We start from the raw sequence: 25,283 nt of genomic DNA, 5'->3' as shown, positions 1-25,283 counted from the left end.
GATGAGTAATGTTGAATAAGTTTTCACGTGTGTGGTGCTTTGTATCTCTTTTAACGTCTTTCTCCTCTTTTTAATTGGGTTATTTTATTTTACCATTGAATCCCTTTTAAAGACAAACCAGGAAGTGTGGACTATTCTACAGGAAGACCTGGTGCCCCCTTCTGTGAGAGTTGTGATCATTGGTCTTCAGAGCGACAATTCATCTTTCTCATCAGTGTGGATCTCTCCTTAAGTTAGAGCTTGAACACTCACGGCCTTTCCTACCTTCCTGAGTTCTCAAACATAGATCCAGCAAGCCTGCTGGGAAAGCCATTTCCCTTCCCCCTATTTCTCTCCCCTTTCACAGTTTCATTGTGAAAGCAGTGCTAACTCAATTTGCTGTGTCCCTTTGGAGATGTGTTTGTCTTTGATGATTGTCTGTGTTCTCTTTCCAGGGAAGAGTGATCCTTTCTGCCTATTGGAGTTGGGCAATGACCGACTTCAGACACATACCATTTACAAAAACCTCAATCCAGAGTGGAACAAAGTTTTTACATTGTAAGTGTGTCATGTCCTGGGATCCTTGGAGCAGCTTTAACTTAGAGAGCAATTATCTCTGATGTGTATGGGGCAGGCTGGGGGCTCTTGAGGGGAACTTTCCACCCAGTTTTATGTGCAAAGAGCGAATTTTATTGTTTTTTTTTTCTTCCAAAAGCCTTTTATCCTTTCATTTTATAGTATGGCTTAATAATAGAAGAGACCATTTGGAACTGTAAGGGACTGTTAGGAGACATTTATAAAATAGATCTTTTAGTGACTAAATTAATCTGCAGATAGATGGAAGCTTCTAGACGTCCAGACTAATCTATTTCTGGGTTAAGAAAAGTTACAAATGGAGTCCTGTCTTAAATTCTAAGCACTTACATGTTATGATACTATCTTAAATGCATGAAGGTTAGTATTCTGCCGGAGTCTTTTGGAAAATACAGATTATCTCCAAATCCTTAAAGACCCCCAAAGGCTTCTTACACTCCCTTCTATCAGAGTGGCTGTCTCCTTCAGACTGCCGTGTCCACTTCATCAAACTTGGGCTTTTAGGAAGGTGGGTATATAGTTTCTTAGTTGGTCTTAGATTTCAAGGTGTATGACTGATAAGGGAAGCCTCTATTGGTTTTGGGTGAGTTGATGTTATATCACCCCTACAAAACTGACCTCTTAGTCTGTGCTTGTGAGTGAAAGAGTCAAATTTGCCTCCAGGGTAAATGGTGGTATTTCTAGGAGGTCCCACAAAGATCAGAGGGAAATGCATCAGCCAACTGCCAGATACAAGGGCTTTTGACAATAGCCATGGCTCTATTTTTTATTGTCCATAGTGTTTGGCTTCTGTTCAATATTAAAAAACTGTTTTTAAAACTGTAGATGGGGTTTTTTTTGGTACTTTATGTTTCAGTTAAAACAGGCTCTCTGCAAATAAATCATCAGCAAATAATGAATTTTGCCATATTTTCTTAAAAACATTTTGTAAAAAATTTATTTGCTGATGATTTATTTTTGTATGTGTATAGTCCTGTGTGTGCTTATGTGGACCACATTTGCATTCAAAAGACCACAGAAGCCAGAAAAGGGTTTGAGGTCCTCTAGAATTGGAGTTACAAGCAGTTGGGAGCTACTGGGTGGGGGCTGGGAACTAAACGTGGTCTTCTTCAAGAGCACTAAGTCTTCTGACCACTGAGCTATCTCTATAGCCCTTCACATTCTTTTCTTCATTAATTTTTTTAAAGATTTATTTGTTTTATGTATAAGTACACTGCTGCTGTCTTCTGACACACCAGAAGAAGGCATTGGATCCCATTACCGATGGTTGTGAGCCACCATGTGGTTGCTGGGAATTGAACTCGGGACCTCTGGAAGAGCAGTCAGTGCTCTTAACCACTGAGCCATCTCTCCAGCCCCTTCATTAATTTTTTAAGGGTGATTTTTTTTTTTTTTTTTTTTTTTTGCTTTTCTCATTTCAGAGTGACTTTGCAATTCTGTTCCTTTGTCCTCTGATTTCTTTCTTCTCTTTTCTTCCCTATTACTTCCTTCTTCCTTCCTTCCTTCGTTCCTTCCTTCCTTCGTTCTTCCCTTCCTTCCTCTTTCCATCTTCCTTGTTTCTTTCTTTTACCCTAGAGCCAAGGAACAAACTCAGGACCTTGCACTTGCTAAGCAAGTACTCTACCACTGAACTAAATCCCCAAGCCTTCTTTCTTTGTTTGCTTCTTTCTTTTATTCTTTCCTTTACTCTTTCTTTCTTTTTCTCTTTCTTTCTTTCTTTCTTTCTTTCTTTCTTTCTTTCTTTTTTCTTCTCTCTTTTATATCCTTTTGCTTTAACAGCATCACCCTTGAGTGCACACATGTGTAGAAAATGCCACAGTAAGAAAGTTAACTTCCATGTTAACATGTGCACGTCTGAACCTTCCATGATGGATGGTCTGGGAATACAGTCAGTTTGATTTAATTTTTGGAGTTTAATTAAATGATAGTTTTATACTCTGAGGACACACAGACTTAATTAGTGCAAGTGTTTTCAGTTCTTCACGGAGCGATCGTCACTCGTGTGTTTTTGTGTATAATACCTGATCTCTTCCCTTTCAGCCCTATTAAAGATATCCATGATGTGTTGGAAGTGACAGTGTTTGATGAAGATGGAGACAAGGCCCCGGACTTTCTTGGAAAAGTTGCCATCCCTTTGTTGTCTGTAAGTCTTCTGCATTAATCAACACTTTGTAAGTCAGAGTTTCTATAATCTAGACTCACTTTATTTTTGTCAGCCTTGGAGCTACTATGGAAAATACTATTTATTCTTTATCTTCATATTTTAGATACAAGAAGACATAACTTTTGGTGTGTTAGTTTAATATTTATTCAATCAATCAGACATTTTGGCCAATCTTTCAATACACTGTCAGACCTCATTCCACCTCAGACTGCCACTTTTAGTCTCATTCCAACTCAATGGTCAAATTTTCTACACATTAATGAGGAATCCTTATGGATTTCTTTTACTTCATCCACGCTCATTTTGTTAAAGATTCATTGTTGATTACTGTGCATTTATCCTCAGTTCTCCTAAAGACCATTTCCTCTTAAGTTCTCTCTGTTACATCTGCTTTAAAATATTGAAATATTAAAATAAAATATTTTGTGGAAGAAAATAAAAGATGTCCCTTGAAAATCAAGAGTATATCAATAATCTAGGTAGGGTCAGCTAAGATGAAAACCTGAATGAATAAAATAGTTATGAAAGGCAGTAGAGAAAGCACCTCAGGGCTGGAGAGATGACTCAGCTGTTAAAGGGTAGGCTCACAACCAATGTGTGTGTGTGTGTGTGTACATATATATATATACGTGTATATATATATATGCATATATATGCATATATATATATACACGTATATATATGCATATGCATATATATATATATATATATATATATATATATATATATATATATCTCCACATAGAGTGCTTACAACAGTGAAGGGGGAGAAGTGGCCAGCAAATTGCTCTTTTATTTATTTATTATTTAGTATCTACTTTTTTTTTTTTTTGCTATTGATTGGATATTGATATGTGTCCAATGAACTGGATAAAGGTAAGCATTTCAGTTTAGTACAATTGGTGTACAGTCATTATGGCTTCACCAAAAACTGAAAATTTATTTTATTCTTCCCTCACAGTTTGTTTTCCGAAGCCATTTGTATATTTTTTTTTGTGGTTGTGTGCTCTGTGATCTAACTACAAGCTTCATCTTGCTCACACAATGTTTACAGGGAGGGGAACACTGTACCTCTTAATATCTTTTTGTCTGCTTTTGATCGCTTGGTTAATTTCTCCCCAAGTTCTCATATCCCTGATGCTCCTCCTAGAAAACGGAGGCAGCAGCTGCTGGCTGCTGCAGCCGGCCCCCGCCAAATGCTCTGAGCCCTCTGTGGCAGACAGCACTGCTCATGGAGAGGAGGTGGCAATTTGGGAATTCCCCACCCCCTTTTTATTACAACTTTGTCAGATATTCCTGGAAGAATACATGTAGCAGGAATATGGAACACACTTAAAGAAGTCTAAAGAGAGGTGATACAAAGCCAACCATCCCTTACAATTCAGTGTGCACATATGTACATACTTTTTCCTTTCTCTCTCCTTTCTCCTGTCTCTGCCTCTCTCCTTCTCATCTCTTCCTCTCTCTCCTTCTGTCTCTCCCTATTCACTCCATTTCCCCTTTATACTTTTTAATGTATAAATATCAATTATATTTTATTCCTTGACCTGTGAATACACTGGAAAGTTTAGAAACCCTTGATCTTTTTTTCTTTGTTCATAAAACATTTGGACACTGGCTTTGCTTACTTACTTCAGTCCCTCTAGACCTCTGTGCCTTTGTCTCTCCTTCAGTCCCTCCTTAGATGATCGAAGAGGGACATCTAGCTACATCAGGATGACCCAATACTAAGACTGTTAACATTTGGGATCTGGACACTTGTTTGATAAATGGGACTTTCCTGTGTATTTTGGGGTACCCAGCAGATTCCTGGCTTCTCCTGGTGACAGTAGCACTTGTCTGTCTCTGCCTGTTGTGAAAACCAAAGATGTCCCTACAGATTGACAAAGACCCTGAAGGGGCATGGACTCCTGGTGGATACAACATTGGACTAAACTAATGGATTGCTTTTTTCAAAATGTCTCTCCCCAAAGGGAAAATCAGTGAAAGACACGTCTAGTTAATTTCTACCTTAAACACCAACCAAACTGCACAGTCGAGTTTTGCGTGATGGGAACAAGCTGCCTCAGATTCTCGTGCTCATTTATTTGTTTGACAAACATTGATGAGTTTTTCACTGTGTGGCTGGCAATTTTAGCTAGCAGTGCTATAATGCTGTCCTCAGGAAACTTCCTCTTCCCTTATAACTTATTCCATTCTTTATATGATACAAGGATACAGAAAGAAAATGAAAATAAAATCAATATACAATGTTACACGATAAAAACACAACACTGGGCCACCAAGAATATAGGGAAGTGGAGATAAGTTCTCCAAGGCTGTGTGGCGGCGAGGGGTGCACAGGGAGGGAACAGTCAGTGAGCAACTCGAGGAGGACAGGGCAATCAATGTGAGTATTCACAAACTTTAGAGGCAGGAGATAATTATGTCGAAAGATTCAGAGGAAGAACTTCGCTTGTCAACATCCAGAGAGAGCTGGGAAGACAGAGTTAGTGGAATGGAAGGGACAGACAGACACAGTGACCTGTAGAGTAGGGAATGACTCACAGGTAGGGAAGGACAAAGGCATGCCCTGCAGGGCTCTGTAAGCCAAGAGCCAAGGTCTCTAAAGTATTTGAACTTTTATTTGGTGAGGCATGGGGAACCACAGGCTTGCATCATGTCTTAGGGTTTCTATAGCTGTGATAAAACACCATCACCAAAAGCAACTTGATGAGGGGGCGTGGTGTTTATTTCATTCTACAGTTGTACATTTTGGTTCATTGCTAAGGAAAATGGAGGCAGAAACTCAAAGGGGGAGCCTGGAGACAGAAACTAGAGCAGAAGCCACTAGAAGGGCGCTGTTTACTGGCTTGCTCCTTGTGGTTTACTCAACCTGCTTTCTTGGAGTACCCAGGACTACCAGCCCTGGGATAACATTGCTACAGTGAGCTGGCCCCTCTCACATTAATCATTAATCACGAATCTGGTTGGGGATTATCTCCAATGAGTTTTCTCTTCACAAATGACTCTAGTTTGTATTGAGTTGACATGAAAGTTGCAAGGCATTATTTATTTATTTTAAATACAAATAGCATGCAATACAATCAGAAGAAAGCTGCAGTTTAGCAGGCTCTGCTTGCATAACAGCCTGGCCAGGCTCTAATCCTCTTAGTTGTCCTGGGGACGCTGGCATGGCAATGAGTTGCAGGCTCTGCTGCTGCTGTTCCATAGAGCTGATTTGATTCACATTAACTTCTAATTCATTGACTGACAGATTAGGAAAGTGACCAAATCCTAGGGTAGATCTGTGTCTTCTTGACATCAGGTGGTCTACCTGCAACAAATTGACCTTTTCAAATTAATTTATTTCCTAATAGAATGTAGATTATAAGTGAGATTTTTAAATGTCATGACTCTCATTATAACTGAAAATCATAATCCAATAATTATTTAATTTTGTTCTATTATCAAATAAGACTGAACTGTATTTGGGAGAGTTTGTTTAAAGAGCTATTTAGCTCTATGGTTTGTTTTTTTTTGTTTTTTGTTTTTTGTTTTTTTCTCTTTAGTTTATGTTCCTTGAGGGTTGCATGCCTGACAAACTCAATGTAGTTAATATGCTAAATCATTAGTTTTCTAACAAACTTAGTCTTACATATTTATTTTTGGCAATTTACAAGTTAGGAAACAAAGGCTCACAAATGATCTTGTACTGTAGCTGGCTAGTAAGCAAAGTTTTAACATAGACAGGCTCCTCTTGGAGTCTGTGCTCCTCAGAGTTTTTTAGACCCCTCATTAAGCATCATGCCATAAGGAATGCTAGGACTGTGTTTGTACAACTGTGATATGTACATTTAGGACCAGCAAGACAGACACAGCCAGAGAGGTATAGGAATTCTTGGGAGATATCTGTGCAATAGGCACAGAAAACCAAAAGTTCCACAGAAAACCACAGGAAATCATAATCCAATAATTATTTAATTTTTGTTCTATTTTTATTTTATTTTAATTTTTAATTTATTTTATTTTAATTTTTGTTCTATTATCAAATAATACTGAACTATATTTGGGAGGGTTTGAGAAACAAGATGCTCTGAGAGATGGATTAACTTTTGAGAAGACATTAGGAAGCAGGGCTTTAAACTGGCTCAGGAAGGAGAAATGTGTTGACTGTGACTGGTAGATGAGCAGGAACAAAGTTGTAACTGAGGTCCAGAAGAGTGGCCATGATGCAGGAACAAGGAAGACCCAAGAGGAGAGTGGAAAGGGTAGAGGAACATTTGCTATGTCTATTAGTGGGGATCAAGGGTGTGGGATTTACAACAAACTGTGACTCTAGAGTAAGCAGCTCACTAGGACCACAGGGTGAGAATATTCCAGATTTGTTGAATCTCCCTGAATTAAGTATCAAAGAAAGTGCTCAGGATTTATATTTTATATTTCTTAGGAAAAGGGCTGATTCCCGATTTTATTTTTCAATTATGTGAAGGAATCAAGAAAAGGGAATCAGTGCTACTTATTATTTACTTTATAAGAGAATAAAAACTTTATTTAGTGATATACTGCTGTAGCTTGATCTGGTAGCACAATCCATAATCCCAGAGACGTAGGCTGAGGCAGGGGAATCACAACTTCAAGAACTACTTGGGATGTAGAGTTAGTTATTGCCATTCTGAACAATAAAAGAAATCCTGACCTAGCACAAAAGGAGACACGGGGCTAGAACTCAGTGGTGGAACATTTGCCTAGCATGGAAGAGGTCCTTGGTTCAATGTTTCCTTCTACAAAATATCAAACTTTATTTTATATTTAAAACATTTTATAATGAGTAACATATTAATTATTGAATGGGAATAATTTTGTGCAGTTGTCTTCTCTTTACCTAAGTCATGAGTTAAAGTTCTACTCACCATTTAGAGGTGTCTTACTCTGGGATTCTAATGGTTTGACAAAAAATCAAGAACAAATGTAACTTGGAGGAAAGGGTTTATTTCACCTTGCAGTTCTATATCACAGCCCATCATTGAGGAAAGGAACTCAAATAGGGCAGGAAGCTGGAATAGGAACTGGAGAAGAATTCAGGGAAGAAGTACTGCCTGCTGGCTTGCTCCTCATGGCTTGCTCAGTCGCTTAGAGCACCCAGGACTACCAGCCTAGGGATGGCACCACAGAGAGATGGGCCAGCCCACATCAGTTGCTAATATGAAGAAAATGCACTACAGTGTTGCCCACAAGTTAGTCTGGTGGGGGTATTTTACTAACTAAGATTCCTTTTTCCCAAATAACTCTAGCTCAAGTCGAGTTGACGTAAAACAACCAGCTCAGTGAGGTCAGGCACAGGGCATTAAAAACACTCAAGTCTAAGGTAGAGAATGTGCCTCAACTTCTCATTTTTCTCAGTGTTGATGTGCTTAAGCCTGCTGCTGAAGTCCATTTAAAACTGTTGAATAAAGAGGCTGTGCTAACCTCAACTACAGGATTTATTTTGTAATTTTGCTCTTGTGTTTTCCTTTTTGGAATTAAAATATAATTTCAACATAACCTATCTCTTTCCTCCCTCTGACCTCTCTCATATGCATTGGAGCTTTTTCAATCATGGTGAAAGTACTACCTGGAGAACAGGCAATGTAATAATTCAGACATTGGGGCTGCAGAGATGGCTCAGTGGTGAAGAGCACTTTCCTCTCCCAGAGATCAGTTCAATCCCCCACACTCACACATCCATGTAGTGGTTCGCAATCATCTGTAACCCCAGGCTCAGGAGATCTGATATTCTCTTCTGGCCTGTGTGAGCACCAGGTTTGCATGTGATACATAGACATGACACAGGCAAATTACCAATACACATAAAATCAAACAAAATTAAAAATCCGTACACTAAAATTATAATATTCATCAGTACTGGTGAATTGTTTGAGGCATATATATGTTCTAATATATATTCATATACTTAATAGGTGAATATTCTAATATGCATTCAATCTGTATTAGAATAAAAGATTCAAGGTCAAGGAGACATCTGTGCATATGCTTATTTTCTCTTCAATTAAAAAAAAATTAGTGTTTCCTTTCTAGCCCATTTCTATTCTTTAGCATCAGTCTCTGATCCACAGAAACACTTTTCACCAGAGACACCTTCCCCCACCGCTGTCAGTGACCACACTGGGCTAGGACCAGGTAGGAGAATTTAACTACCTTTCTTGTTTCCTATCCCAAACTCTCCAGATTTATTCTTGCTATTAGAGCAGCCAGCGTGTGCAGAAGCCCCTCCTCCTTCCCAACCTACACTCTTTGGGAACTCTGCCTGAAAATATTTTTGATATAATCATAGAAGAAAATTTCCCAATATTAAGAAGGAGATGCCTATGAATGTACGAAGAATATATAGAAGACAAAATATACAGGACCAGAAAAGAAATTACCCATAATACAAAATAATAAAAACAATAAAACTGTAAGAAAAAAAGGATAATAAATGATACAATGTAAAACAGTGGCATATAAAGACAGCTCTTTAGCATAACACCTGAATTTTAGTAGAAATTCTGGGAGCCAGAGGGCCCGGATGTAATGATGTTAGCCCAGACTACTGTACCAAGCAAATGCTAAGAGTTAAATAATTTCATCAGTCAAATGGACCTGGCAGACATCTACATTCAAACACTTTTTTAAAAAGTATATTTTCTTCCTGGAAGCACATGGAATCACATAATTGGACACAAATCAAGTCTCCACAGTTACACATCTCAAAATCATGAAAGAACTGTAACAAAGCAAGGGGAAAACTTGTATAATAGAGACTTTAAGATGTTGAAGAAGGAAAATGAAAAAGACACCAGAAGCAGTATGCATCCTTGCTTATAGATTGATAGGATTGATACTGTGAAACAGCTATCCTACCTAAACTACAAACTCATTACAATCTCCATCAAAATTTTAACACAATTCTTTACAGAAGTTGAAAAACCAATTTCCAACTTCATATGGAAAACACAAACACACACACACACACACACACACACACACCCCAACAGAATAGCATAAATAACCCCCAATAATAAAAAGACAACTGGAGGTATCATATTCTGAATTTTAAGTTGTATTACAGAGTTATTGTAATAAAAACAGCAGAGTATTGGCAAAACAACAAACATATTGATCAGTGACATGAGTCCATACATCTATGGATAACTGATTTTTTTTAAACAACAACAACAACAAAAAGCCCCCAGAAATCACATTTGAGAAAAGACAGAATTTTCAACAAATTGTTCTGTTCAAACTGAATGGCTGCATGTAGAACATTCCTCCATTGCTAGTGGGAGTGTGAACTTGTATAGCCTCAGTGAAAAATCAATTTGGCATTTTCTCAGAAAGTTAGGAATAGATCTACTTCAAGATTCAGATATACCAATCTTGGATGTGTATCCAAACGACTCTACATTCTACTACAGAGACACTTGCTCAACCATGTTCGTTGCTGTTCTATTAATAATGGCCAGAAATTAAATATCGTAGATATCCATCAACAGATGAATGGATAATGAAATGTAGCATATTTACACAATAGGAAATTGTGCAACTGTTCAGAATGATGAAACAGGTAAATAGATGGAGCTAGGAAAAAAAATCACGAGTGATATAACCCAGACCTCAAAAGACAAATACGTATTCTCTTCTATGTGGATCTTAGCTTTTAAGCTTTCAACAGGTGTGCTAAAGTCTGAATCACCACAGAGATTAAATACTTAGTAAGGGACAGCAGGGAGGAGAGGATCTTTAAAGGATGGAGAAATAGAATGTATTCCTGTGGACAGGAAAACTAGAGTAGGGTGGCTAACTAGAGCGGAAGTTGGGAGGTCAGGTTAAAGGAGGAGACATAGGGAGGGACCACTGATATACCAAATGTCCTTTGAAAAACCATATGGAAGCCTACTATTGTAGAAGCTTCTTTTGTCACCAAATAAAATCTCCACTGTCAAGGATAAGCTATATCTTTCTGAGTTATTGGTCAATGGGTCTGCATGGAAACCCCCAAAACAACACCTCAGGCTCACTCTCCATGATGTGTTGGAAGTGACTTGCTATTGCTGAATAAAACACTTATTTCTATCATTGGAAACACCAAAACTGGTACCTAACTGGAAACTTCATGCCTAATGACTAGGGTTCACAGTACTGGGAAATTCTCTGAAAGACACTGAAAGAGAAGTTAACAATCAAGAACACCCATATACAAATGTGGTGATCTATAACTGTGATCTGCCTGGAAGATATACTGGTACAATAGTGCCAAAAAATGTTATAGGAATAACAAATCACTTCCTGATTGGATATAAGGCCTACTCCATGAGATGGAACCCATAACTAACCCTGCTAAAGTAGCCAAGAACCTAAGATTAGCTAGGTCTTATGAGTCTAGGGGAAAAAAAAAAAAACTATCATTATTCTGCTAAAGTAATAGAGCAACAAAATGACTCCTAATGAGATGTTGCTATGCCTACATTTGAGATGAGTGACTCACTCAACTTATAGGAATGAAGCTTTTTGAGGTAGATGGGAGTTAACACAAAGACCCATGATTGGAAAATGTGCAGACAGTGGGAGATGTTGAAGCATACACTCCTAAATGGGATATTTTCATCAAACCTCTCTCCTCAAGGTTCAAGGAGCTATGCAAGAGAGGAGGCAGGAGGAGGCAGAGGTGATGAATGACTCCATGGAAACTGTCTCCCAAACCCAACATGACTGATGCACATATGGACTCACAATGAGTGTGGCAGAATGCAGAAGCCCTGCATAAGTTTAAGCCCAGCACTGAGAGGGGGAAGTGGGCAATGGATCCCACCCATAACCAAGAAGCTAGTTACAGTTGGTTCCTGCTAGCAAAGGAAAAATCATTTTTCTCTAATAGAGTGTCACTGGTCATTAAGCACAGTTTAGGGCGGGCCCCATTTCCAGTAGTAGTTAGTTCAAAACAATTCAATAGTGATTCTGCAGTTTTATTTCATTTTGCTTTTGTTGTGGGCTTTTTTGGTCTTTATTTTGGAGGATTCCTTTTTTTTTTTTTTTTTTTTTTTTAAGAAAAGGAGAAACAATATACAGGTAAAGTAGGAGGGAGACAGAGGGAACATCTGGGAGGGACTGAGCAAGGGGAATCAAAACACATTGCTTGAAAAAATAATTTTGATAAAAATTCATAGTAATGGTACAACTGACACATAGATATGCAGAATCGTTTAATCAAATACAACTCAAGATTATTTCAAATTATTGTTAAAATATGCTATAATCTGATATCTAATACTGTATCATTTTCATTTTGCTCTGTAATCCCTAATCAGTACCATAATAAATACAATGGATGACAGTAAGCACTTCTATTTTTGAAATATTTAGAACCATTGACAATTAGGTTTATTTTATATTTCTGTCTTCAATTAAGTTTACCTAATACTCTCAAATCCAGACCAGCTTTTTCTCTAGCCTAAAGTTTCATCTTCAAAATGTAGTTGCTCTCCAATGTCATCTACTGGGCCAATTTGTACTGAGTACAAATTACTTTAGTGACTCAATCTGAACAGAAGAAAGCACCTTAATATCTAAGAAAAGAGACTTCTCACCTAATCAGCAGAGTTAGGAAAGATACTAAGTACTCATCAAAGAAAATATCCACCAAGAGTATGTTGTAACTCTGAACATTCATGCACCAAATGCAAAGGCACACATGTCCATAAAAGAAACACTATGACAGCTGATATTACATATTGACTCATATTATTTTTTAATAATAAAATATATACTTTTATTACTTTCTAATTCCCCAAAATGAAAATAACTCCATTGTCTCAGCTCAATGAAATGCGTTTTGGAACAAACTTGACTCACCTTATGCAAGCACAACCCATCAGGACAAAGCAACCTGTAACCAGAAATATGGTCTCCCTGATACCTGATGGAGCTGCAGTGTATGGTAGGGATAGGTATGTGCTGTGAGGAGCTATCTTCCTAACAGCTCTACTTAATTAGCTTTATGTGTCAAATTTTTTTGCAATTACTTTTATCAAATACCATAGACATCTCTATTTGCATTTTTAATGTTGTTACTTGAGGTAAGAGACATGAGTAATCATAGGTTTTTATTTGTTTGTTTCTTTGTTTTAAGGATGGATGGAACTTTGGCCATTACAGTAAAACAATAGTAAAATTTTAGATTGAATTAACAAGTTTATGATCAATATAGAAATTAGAAGTGGAATAATGCCAGCATGTCTTTTGGGGGGTGTAGGATTGGTCCATAAATCAATGCAGGCAGTCTTGGAGCACAGGATGGATGAAAAGGAGAAAAGGATACATCGCTTTGGCAATTATTGGATATAATCAAGACCTATATCTTCATGTAGGTGAAAGAAGTAACTTTTATATGGGTGTGTGTATGAGGGAGCATTGTATGTGCACTTGAGTGCAAGTAACCACAGGTGCCACAGGGGTAGGTACTTTAGAGCTAATTGCAGTTGTAGGCCACCTGACTTGATTTCTGGTACCCAAACTTGGGTCTTCTAGAAGAACAATGCATGGTCTTAATCACTGGGCTATCTCTCCAGACCCCTAAATCATCATCTTTCAGGATAAATGTTTAATTATTATTACGTACTTCTCCAAGTATACATAGTAATTGAAACAAAGGTGAAATAAGGTAAAAAGTCAATTAGCTCTGCTCTGCCCTAGTCTCAGGGCACTGGTATCATCTTGAGGTTTTCACAAACACTATGTAGTATGTATTATGAATGGTACTGGGTAAAGTCTGTTAAACACTGGGTCAAGTCCGTCAGGCTGAGAGTGTGAGAGTGCCTGATGGGGTTCTCCCAAAGTTCTAAAACAAGAACATATTGAGTACTAGGCTGTGTGTCATGTGCCCAGAATGTTATATCTTGCATGCATTGAATTTTCCTATTAAGTAACAAGTCTCTTACATTAAGTCAAAGTAAAATCTTACTTTCTTCTGCTTTGAGACATCTAAAACAGTGATGTAAAGCAGGAAAGTCTAGTGTATAGATATAAATAAGACACATGCCATAAATATAACACATAATGGATGTTTTAAGAGTTCAAAACAGGATGAATTATTACTCTGATTATAAGAAACATGGCCCTGTGTGTGGAAGATTTCATATTTTATTTCAGAGAGGAAATATTTCTTAATATACAAGATTAGAATAAAAATAAATGTCATCTATCCAGCTTTAAATATTTTTTAAAAATCATGGGTTAGGGTTATAACTTAGTGGGAATTTGATGTTCTATCATTCCTGGCACTGAAAAATTAAACAAAATAAACAAAAACTCCAAATGTAAACAGACTAAAAGTAATTCTGCATGGCTTCATGAGGCCTCAATTCCGTAAAGTCTGTTAAAAGTGAGCACTTCACGTGATACATTAGAACATAAAATTTCTGAGCAGAACACCTGTGATCATCTTTATATCTATCAGCATATTATCAGATAACTTTTAGACACAGTCAAGGTATAACTCTCAAATTTTAGACAATAAAAAATTAGTGCAATATGTGTCTATCCAAGCATAAAACTGGAAAATGTATTAAACTGCTTAACATTTCAAATACATATGCCTTGGTTCAGGTTACCTCAATAGAGTCCAAAGAGGCAGAAATTTTAGTATGTTTACAGTGCTGAAATCTCCTTATTATATGTTAGCAAAGAAGAAACAAAGAAATATCAAACAACCTGGCTATGAAAGAAAAACATCTGAATTAGTCCATGCACATTGCAAGGCTTCAATTAGAGGGTGCTTAAAACTTCCGACAACACCACATAAAACTATGCACATGGCCAGAAGCATAGTTGTACCTCGATTGGTTTAGTAAGAAAGCATAAAGGTTGGACATCAATTAAGCAACTCAATAGAAAGGAATAAATAAGACTAAGAAAAGTAGAAACAAATTGATAAAGACATGTCCTCAAAATAGGTTGAACAGCGTAATGCAGTGGCAGAATGCCTGCCTAGCATGTGAGAAGCAAAAGGAAACGGCACACATGAAAAAGAGCATATGCAAACGGTGAGGCAGTAGATATGATAAGTCCAAGTACTAGTATGCCTCCTAAAATATTAGTGTAATTGGCAAACCATTAAAGAGTTAAAGAAAAATTGTAGGTAGAATGAGACCCAATAAACAAGAAGCAGTTATGAATTCCAGCCCCAGTTCTCGGCGAGGGACCGAGAGAGCAGACAGAGTTGTAGAAGGAGATGCAAGATGACCCAAGTGCTATGCAGATGTTTACTCTCTCCAAATGAACTATAAGGCAGTCCCACACTTGAACGAAAGAATGTGTAAAAGAGACCAAAGAAAATTATCTTTAAAAGTATAGAGGGATTTGGATATCAGATAATGAATATGCCACCTAGTGAAAATTATCAGTTATGAAAAGTTTAGAAAACTTTTCAAATGATTCTAACCTTTTCTTTGTGCATTTTCTTCTCCGGCCATCAGGAAAATAACAGTGTTAATTATGTTTCCCAAATCCCAAGGACGTGAGTACTTCTGTTACTATTTAAATGCATTATGATCGTGAAAACTGGTAAATGTATTACATTTACCAGTTACTATTTAAATGCATTATGATCGTGAAAACTGGTAAATGTATTACATTATTTCTTTTAATTAGAGTAAGTTGTAGCAAGAAGAAAGATTTAAGAAACAGAAAAATGTGTGTTTCTTGTGTATGAGAAGGGCTCCTCGCCACATAAGGAAAGGTACTGTGTAATTGGTAGCAATGACATATTAAAAGTGAGGCATTCTCCAGCAGCATCACTAGATGTAAAAGAAATACTTGGAAACAGTCTACTTCCACTCTTGATTATGGACACAGTAGTCCAATCATTTATCAATCATATTAGTTGTTTATTTGGCACCGTGACCAAAATATATGCCATAGACAAAGAAAGGAAGAAATACTTATTTTGGCTGCTGGTTCAGAGGTCTCAGTCCATGGTCTCATGGCCCCATGCACTCTTAAACAATACAGTAGGATGGAAGGATGCATGCAATATAAAATTATATGGAAAAAGCATTATGTTTTAAAAGGGGGTTATTTCATAATTTCAGATATCTGTAAACATAAATAGTTGATAAGTAACAGAATATAAGCCATCAGTGAGATATATATTAAGAAAGCAATATCAATAACTGTATTCATTAGAAAAATAAAAACTTAAAGATCACCAAAGACTGTAACATAAAACAAATAGAAATTTATGTATAAGTCTATGTGAAGGTATTCTAGAAATTTACTTAAGGATAGAAGACTAATTAGAGATCATTTAACATTAAATAATTGTGAAGCATGCCATCACTGTGTAAAGGACAAAAGATTTAGTAAGAGCCTTAAACTCAGCTGCCCAGAGAGTTAGGCTTAGCTCATCCACTAAGCACAACAACAATTTCAAGATAAATTAAACATCAGACACTTGAAAGAATGCAAGCTATTTTCAATTCCTCTCAATTACCATCAGAACTGTTTGATAAGACTTTATTACTGAAGATCCTACATACTTTACCCACAAGATATATTCAGTAGGAATTGAGCTGGAAGTTTTCTACCTGCTCCCAAGGTTTCATTTTCATGCAGCCTACTCTGGCCTAATGATCTTTTACAGCTGTGAACCTCATGGACTACAATACTAACCTGTCAAGCAAGATGTACCCACTGGTGCAGTTAGGAGCATGACTGTTATGGAGGTAACCAACTATACTCTAATGGTAATTAAGGCTCATTTCATGATTCACAATCCCATAGCTGTGGAAATTTTAGGCCAAGAGAAAATGGTACTCCCAACTTTAATAAGAGAAGCTTCTTTGACTATAGAGATGATGGCTGATTGATGCTCTAAGAATAAGGGGTCTCTGTGTAAAGACCTATATAAGTCATTTGTACCACCTTCATTGAGGCCGAATGAATATTGTAGAAAAGGGAGAAAAAAAAAAAAAAAGTAACAGCCTGAAAATGAGGAGGACAGTAAAATGCTGTCCTTCTAGAAAAAACATAGACAATGTAGCCATAATCTCACAGCAGCTGCAGTGTTCTGCAAATGGCACAAGACTAGATTCTGTAAATAGTTAATTAGGGATCTGGGAAGGGCCCATGTATTTCTACCTCTTCTTGCTTAACTATGGGATATCAATGAATCCTGAAAAGGGTATTAATTTTGTTCAGCTGTGTATCCACTGACAAGCCTACCATGCTTCAGTGAATAATTCCAATCCTATGGTCAAACATGTGATGCTTATTAAACTCCATGAGTCTAAAAACCAAAAGGCATGACTGTGGGGAAGGGACTTAGTCCCCAGTGAACAAATGGAAAAGGAGTAGTAAGAGACAAAATTTTTAAGATTCTCAGATGTCAGCCTATGTAGCCTAAACACCAATTGCTATGGTAAATTGAAAGACATAAGATGGAATGGATAAAAAACAAACCAAAACCAAAGCAAAACAAAACACCAGGATTATAGCCTATGAACACAAGTTTGTGGCCAGCCTGGATTGTCTTTAATTACTGAGTCTAAGGCAAGTCAACCAGGCAGAAAAGTTAATCCAAAACAGAAAACCTCAGCACAAAAATGCTTTATCTAGTTATGGTCTTGGTGTTTAAGAATGTAGAACAAGCTGATAAATCAGAGACTTACCCACTGGCATTTCATGTAACTTGGTTCACTTTGTACAGTGACTTGAATTCTTGGTCTTCGATTACTTATTGCTGATATGAAGATAATTCTTACATGTATACTGAAAGAATAAGCGAACTAGCAAATATGAAGCCACTAGCCCTTGCACACTGTGACCAGTCAGGTCATCATCTTCCTTTACCTTGTGTTACAATATAAATGCTCCAGTTAATTTAAGCAACAGGATTAACAAACCTGGCTAAGGGTTTTCATCATAAAATGGAAAAAAAAAAAAAAAAAAAAAGGATGCTTTAAAATGCTGTTGGGAAGAGTTATTTGAATTAAAATGGTTTAGAATGCCACATGCATGCATCTTATACATTTATAGTCTGGGTATCTATTTTAAAGAAGAACCCTGGGCTCACAGAGATGAAGTAACTATGTATAGCCAAACAGCCACAAAATGTCAGAAATGGGAACGGAGTCTAAGTCTGTCTGATTTCACAAGGTACACTCATCGGTTGTTTACAAGAGCACATATGTACCAGACACCAGCTTATTTCTCTAAGGTAAAATGCCCTGAGCTGAAAACTGCAGGGAAAAAGACAACCCTCTTCATTGTTAAATCCGGGAATGTAAATCACTAAAGGATTTCAGGAAACCAACCTGCTAATGCTTGTTTAAACCCTAAAATTACCTACCCCACCATGACTCAGCAGTTCTATCAAGGGGATGTAGTCAGAAATGAATGAATGGTACAAGCAGCGATCTATCAACAACTCAACACAGCCTACAGTTGCTTAAGACTGGGTGAATTTAAAGAACCATAACACAATCCATCAAATCTACTCAAAAACAGTATACTTCAAATAAGGCTGAGACAGGAGAATGGCAAATTCAAGCCCTCCCCGGGCTGCAGGATGAACTCAATGCCAAGCTAAGCAACTTAGTAAGACCCTGGTTCAAAATGAAAATGTAAAGGAAAAATAGCTGGGGGCGGGGGGGTGGGGGATATAGTTCAGTGGGAGCATACTTGCCCAGGCTGTCTGAGGCCCTGGTTTTACCAATATATTCTTACATATTTTTGTATATATGTATATAAGTATAATTTCTGTGCATATGGATTAAATTAAAAAAGAAATTATATTAAACATATGCCATCTATTTAACAATTCCTATGGACTCCCCACTGTGACTGACTGTTCATGTATTTCACCTCTAAGATTATGTAGCATTATTATTTACAATTTAAGAATTAAGAAACAAGAACAGAGGAGCTAAGTATTTTAAACAATTCTATCTAATCTAACCTTGAAGTTTAACTAAAATATGAACTCAGTTTATCTACCTCAAAGGTCTACCTCAGACATTACCTATCCTATTTCAATTTTTTAAGTAAAAATTGTTTTTAAAGAAATTATAAATAATAACTACAACACACCAAAATTATCCAAACATAAAATTATACTTAATAGTGTAAGTGTAAAATCCAAGATAAAGCTCAGAATAGGTATTCTGGTTAGAAAGTTATTGAGATGTATGGAATACTTTATTTTTCTAAGAGACAGAAATAATTATTTACATTACAAATTATAGATGCATTTGTTCAAAGATATTAATTCTGTATTTTTCTTATGCATGTTATTTTTTTCTAATTTTTTCCCATAATATTTAGAATCATTTGTATGGCTTGTGTGGAAATAGCTCATATTTTAGGAAGAGTGGCTGAGAAGCCCTAAGCCTCCCAGGCTTGCGACCTTTCTCAGGTTCAGATCTGGGTTTGCCTTCTGGCACAAGAATAGCTGCCTTAGAGAGAAGTAAGATGTGGTGTGAGGGCCAAGGAAGGGGTTCTGGGATCCTTTAGTCCCCTAGTAGCTGTTCTCTCTGCTGGGCTAAGCTTAGCCTCCTGGACATACTAATCCCTCCTGCTATTTGTAACTCATGTCACTGGACCCACGCCTGAGTCCAAGCTGCATGAAGAATATGAAGTGCTATCAGATAATGTGTACTAATTGTCCTCTTGCCAAGCCATGTGTTTCTCCTTGTCATATTTATTGGGAAGCCATTTAGCATGTGCTTTGTGCTTTGGCTGGTCTCAGATGCTGTACCATGATATAGTCAGTTTTTTTTTTTTTTTTTGTCACATGTCACATGGAACGGAGAATAGTATTTGATACAGGAAGCTAGCCTTACATCCAACATTTGGATGAACATTTCTGCCTTTTCTAGTTAGAAGGTCAAATAGTGATAGAATCAATATGATTCTTTTTTTTTTTTTTTTACTCAGGATTTTGATGTTAAATGTATGTCTTTCTTCCTTAAGCTCTCTTTCATACTGACCCTGATTAACTTTGGTAATACATCACACATCAAAGAGTTTTATGGTGAATCACAATAAAGATAATTGCTATTTGGAAAAAAACACAGTTGGGAAATTTTTTCTTTGTTCTCCTAGCTGCAGTACATTACATTCAGGTTATGGCTTTAAAAATCATGCACAGAGCATTTCTTTGACTCAAAAACCTTATCTATCAACTTTTAAAAAGTTTGTCATATTTACTATGCTTAAGAATAAGCAGAGGTAATAATCTTTTATGTATAAAATGTTAGTTTAAGAATTATTATGGTGTATGTTAAAATATTTATTAAAGTGATAATTTTAAGTTAATTTGTTTGCACTTACACACACACACACACACACACACACACACACACATATATAACACTTTTGAACACTGCTCTTATCTCCCTGCCACCTTTTATCCTTCCTTCCTCTGCACAAATCTGTCTTTCACATTCACATCTGCCCATGTGACTGTGGCCCACCAAGATTAACCAGCGCCATCTGTGTGATTGTCTTTGGAGCCGTTCCTTGGGGCCCCGTGGGCTCAGCAGAGGGTATACAACTAAAGGAAGTGACTTCCTCTCTTCCCAATGTGTACAGAGCCACAGTTCAGAGATGAAAGGGGGTGGGAGGGGGCAAAGCTCTCTGTCCCTTCATGGGTAGTTATGGGCTGGCCTTATAACACAAATTTTCATAGTAATTTTTTCTTTGATCCCAAATCTCAAATTATTATTTAGTAACAGACTTTTTCTGGTGCTTTTAAAATCTTTGGATAATTACCAAAGAGTTACCTTTTACCATGCTCCAGATGGATGATTTATATCTCACACAGAATGGAAAATAATCTAAGGTAGGTAGAAATGTTCATTTTATTCTGATAAAAAAAGTATTATTGTAAACTATGTAGAAATTTATTCCTAATAATTCCAGAAGTATTATTCCCAATTATAGAATGTATATTCCTAATTAAATTACATATCTTTCGTATTGCCCTATGAAGATTCCTTGAATTATGGTCTAATATTTTCCTTCTTATCTACAAAGTTGAATATAAAGATTATATAATAAATCTGTTTCAAGATTTTTATTTTACAGAACTGAAGTTCAATATATTAGCTAGCATTGTTTTATCCGAGAATTTTAGCTTGGTGGAAATGCAATCTTAGTACATGTAAGCACAGAAGCCTCTCCAAATCAACACGAGGACCCATTTCCTTGTGTTGTGAATTTAAAATGATTGTTTCTTCTGAATGAGCTGACAGTCATTTTAAATCTTAGCTTAGGCTTCAGCTGTCTTAATACTAGAGACAAGAATTCACACAGATTCTCACCTCTAAATATTCTTTTGGCTGTATTTTAATTTTCCAGTTGTAGAAAATTGATAAATTTTAGCATTAAAAATAATCTTCAGAACTTGTACTATAAATTCTGAGTATGGTCTTAGATGTGCAATGTGCAAGTTTAGTATTCATGAACTACTATCATACGGGAGTTGGGCAGATGCACCTAGCATTTTAGATCTTTTCATCCTCTATTCAAGCATCGACAGTTCAGTTACATTATATAACTGGAAAATATTTTCCAGAACATTCTCTTCTATTCTAGTCTCAATATTTACAGTGATGTCACATGTGTAAAAGCATCATAGTTCATTTTTGTTTTGAATATTATATAGCCTGAAAAGGGGGCATATGTAAAATGATGTCATGAGATTACATCGGTAGCTAAAAAAATAAGCTTATAGACTTCATACAGTTTTAACAACAATTTTTCATTATCTTTAATTATCTTTTATGGTACAGTCATCATCCCCCTTCAGGTCCACCCTCTGAGAGTTCCTTATCCCATTACTTGTCCCAGGCTCCAACAGGATGTCCTCCTCAACCCCACCCTACCCTACACCACCAGGCTTTCCCATTCTCTTTGGCCTCAAGTCTCAAGGGTTAGGTGCATCTTCTCTCACTGAGGCCAGACCAGGCAGTCCTGTGCTGTATATGGATCAGGGGCCTTGCACCAGCTGGTGTATGTTGCCTGGTTAGTGGTTCAGTGTCTGAGAGATCCCAGGGGTCCAGGTTAGTTGAGACAGCTGGTCTTCCTTTGAAGTTGACCTCTACAACTTCTTCCATCTTTTCCCTAATTCAACCACAGGGGTCTTCAACTTCAGTCCGTTGGTTGGGTGTAAGTATCTGTATCTGTGTCTGCCTTGGTCAGTTGCTTGTTGGATTTCAAAATTTAAATACTTTTTGTCTATTTTTTATGAATATAAAGCTTCAGTGAAAAACAAAACAAAACAAAACAAAACACCCCAGACAAACCAAAAAGATTTAGATATGTGCCAAATTCCTATTTAATTCCTAATCCAGGAAAAGGATTGTGATATTTATATATGTTCAAGAGGGATAGAGGTATTTAGTTTAATAATTTTCAAACATTTAACATTTGTGTATTCTAACTTAATTTTCTATTAAAGTAGTAAATGTTACATTGTATCTCTGTTTTTGATGATATCTTTAATGTTCCTACATGGACTCTGAATTTTGCTGACACAATGGTAGGGACATTGAGTAACAGGAAATGGTCATTTACCAAATTAAAAAAAAAAAAAACCTCCTTCTACGAAATATTTTTATATGGACACTTCTTGTTCTTTTATTGACCTTCCCTCGCCCTTAAGAAATCATGGAAATTTTAAGATAACATTACAAGAACTGAGGACAGAAACAAATCGAAGTTGGAAGTACTTCAGCTTGGCAAATTGACATGCTGTTTTTGTATTTATGTCTTTCAACTTTAACACCCACAATTTATTAAGTGAGACTCTGTGCCAGAGCGGAAGCTGAGAATCCTGTTTGGACACCGTTGAGGAAGGAAGCTGGGACTTTATGGGGCACCCCCTTCCTCTCAGCCACTGACCAGGAAAGCCATCTTTCCGTATGAAAGCTATTCAATTGGAGAGGTGGGGTGCTTTGGGAAGGAAGATGACCTCTCCCTTCTAAAGTGGAATTGCTGTTTCCCCACCGTGACTTACTCAATGCATTTCCACCAGTGTTTATAAGAACACTTGTGTGAATGATTGTGGTGACAGCAATAGTCATTTAAAATATGGCTCAGATTCCTGGCCTTCCAATTTCCCAAGTTATTTGAATTATTAAGCATTACAGTCACAAAGAGAATGTCTGATAAGCTCAAATTGTGCTGAGGCCCTTTTAGAGTAGAGCTTGTTCCCTAAATACCACAGGTTTCATCAGCATATCCACCACTATGGCTCTGTACAAAAAGCATGGCTGCCCTCAATCTGAAGACAGAACAAGCAATTCTTTAGTTTTCACGCTTTCAATTGAGCCAAGAGCTTTCTAGACTGCCTGGGAAGGGTTTGCTTAGACATCAAACATTCTGGGAATGGCAGGCAGCTAGCATAGTGCGTGGAAATACTGTGACATGCAGGACGGAGGCCAGAGGGACTTGGTGCTGTCAAAGTTGTATAGGCACGTTGAATGATTATGGACCTTGACCTTAACTTCAGCTAAGTTTTGATTTAATTAATTTGAATTGTTTCAGGCCCAGAAAACCACTGATAGCTTCATAATAAAAATAATTTTTTTTAGTCATTTCCTTATGATTCTTTAATTTTCTTTGGGAATGATTTTATAATTAAAGTAAAACTGTGGAGAAAACAGAATTCTCTATTTTTTTTCCCTGTGTTAGCATCTTACGTTACATGTTACGTTTGCCGCCATCAGAACATCACTAACAGTAGTATGCTATGAATAAGTAAACTTGGGTCCTCATTTGCATTTTATCTGGTTCTTTATTAATATCATTTGTTTCTCTTCCAGGAACTAGTTCATGGTAATACATACATTTAACTATCCTAGAGCCCTAGTCTTTTCTGATTCATAACAGTTTTCCACTCTCATTATTTTCCTCCTGACTTGACAATTTTTAGGATTATTGGCCAGAAATTTTGGAGAAAGTTCATTATATTTGAGTCCATGGAAAAATATAGTCTCCAGAATTGGAGGGGAAGAGGGTTCCTGTTATTAAGTCATAATCTGTACCACTAGGTTTATGTCAACATACCACTTTAAGCTGATGGTTGTTACTTTGTCTTCCAATCAATTATAATGTCACTCTAAATTAAAAGTTGATTAATCTTTCAGTTAGTACCTGCTTAATATTTACTTCACATGTAATCATAGAGTGGTAAAAAATGAGACCAGTGTACTAACCAAATCATGTTAGTAGATACAAAATGGGTTGTAAAATACATTTTTTCACAGAGGCAAAAAAAAAAAAAATTAAATACCTTTCCAACTTTGTCAAAGTTAGTTTTGGCTTTGCCATTTAAAACACACAGAACATAGCACCAATATATACTTTGCCTTTTATTCCTAACAGATTAGAGATGGACAACCAAATTGTTACGTGTTGAAGAATAAAGATTTAGAGCAAGCTTTTAAAGGGCTTATTTACTTAGAGTTGGACCTCATATATAATCCGGTAAGTGCCCTCAGGATGTGCCTCCCCGCTTTTCAATACTTAAAACACATGGTGCTCAGCCTGTTCAGACTCAGATTAATGTCAAAGATTTCAGAAGTGAAGCTTGAGAATGGGTGGGGTTGTGTTTAAACTTCAGTCATAAAATCCATGTTGAATGTTCCAGGTTTTAAACAGTTGAGCCAGCAGGATTGATGAAGCTTAAATTCTCAATAGTCTAAATGTCAAGGGAATAATTAAAAACAAAGGAAAAAGTAGCCTTTGCATGCATGTATATATATATATAGATAGATAGATAGATAGATAGATAGATAGATAGATATAGATATATATGACATATATATGTCATCTACAGATTACATGAAGAGATAATACATTATACATAAATATAATCAACTCTAGAAACATAAATTTTATGTCACATATAATCTACATACAATATATAGTATATCTGTTTATTCTATGATATGCAAGCTATGCAGTCTCTAAAACAATGTGTAGCATAGCTTTCATATCTCTTTATATGCCTCTGTATTCTCAAATTCTCAGTAATGCTGAAATTTGGGTAAAGTCATCAATATGAGTGTATTCTTCCCAGTTTCTTCTTCTTCTGCTCAAATGCTCATCTGTACAGTTTGGAGGAGAGGTGACCTCTTCCAATCTACTGCTTTCCTCTGGGAAGCACTTGTGTATAGATTATATGGAGATTATGTTATTCATCCCAGACATGAGTGAGGTCTCAGGTGGAAAATAGACAGGGACATAGTGGAAGTAGATTTGTGTTTCTTTCTTTCTTTTTTTTTTTTTTTAAAGGTTTCTTCACTCTGCTGGTTTGAGTAAGTCAATAAATTCCCCGGGGGGGGGGGGGGGGGTTAGTTTTCTCCTTGTAAACGAGCTACCATGGCCCATTTGCATGCTTTCTCAGGTCACTGGAGGTAATGGGATGGTCTGTGAAAATGTTTTTATCGACTGAGAACTGCCCTTCCTCTCTGAGGTACAACTGCTGAAACTTTAGTTCAAAAATGAGAGGAGAAATTTTCAT

General features: G+C 36.8%; 1 protein-coding gene across 5 annotated transcripts in view; it reads left to right on the top strand.

Annotated features, from left to right (window-relative positions):
* The window catches only part of Mctp2 (multiple C2 and transmembrane domain containing 2), a 219,887-nt gene that overhangs the window by 116,216 nt on the left and 78,388 nt on the right, over positions 1–25,283 (top strand). For all 5 annotated transcript variants that reach the window (XM_076935826.1, XM_034495257.2, XM_076935828.1 and 2 more), the window contains 3 exons: positions 435–537; positions 2,614–2,716; positions 24,143–24,244. In XM_076935826.1, coding sequence (XP_076791941.1) covers positions 435–537; positions 2,614–2,716; positions 24,143–24,244 — 308 coding nt within the window. The remainder of the gene's footprint in view (positions 1–434; positions 538–2,613; positions 2,717–24,142; positions 24,245–25,283) is intronic.

Source organism: Arvicanthis niloticus, chromosome 1, assembly GCF_011762505.2.
Source record: "Arvicanthis niloticus isolate mArvNil1 chromosome 1, mArvNil1.pat.X, whole genome shotgun sequence".
Lineage (NCBI taxonomy): Eukaryota > Metazoa > Chordata > Mammalia > Rodentia > Muridae > Arvicanthis > Arvicanthis niloticus.
This window is presented reverse-complemented; position numbering and strand designations above follow the sequence as displayed.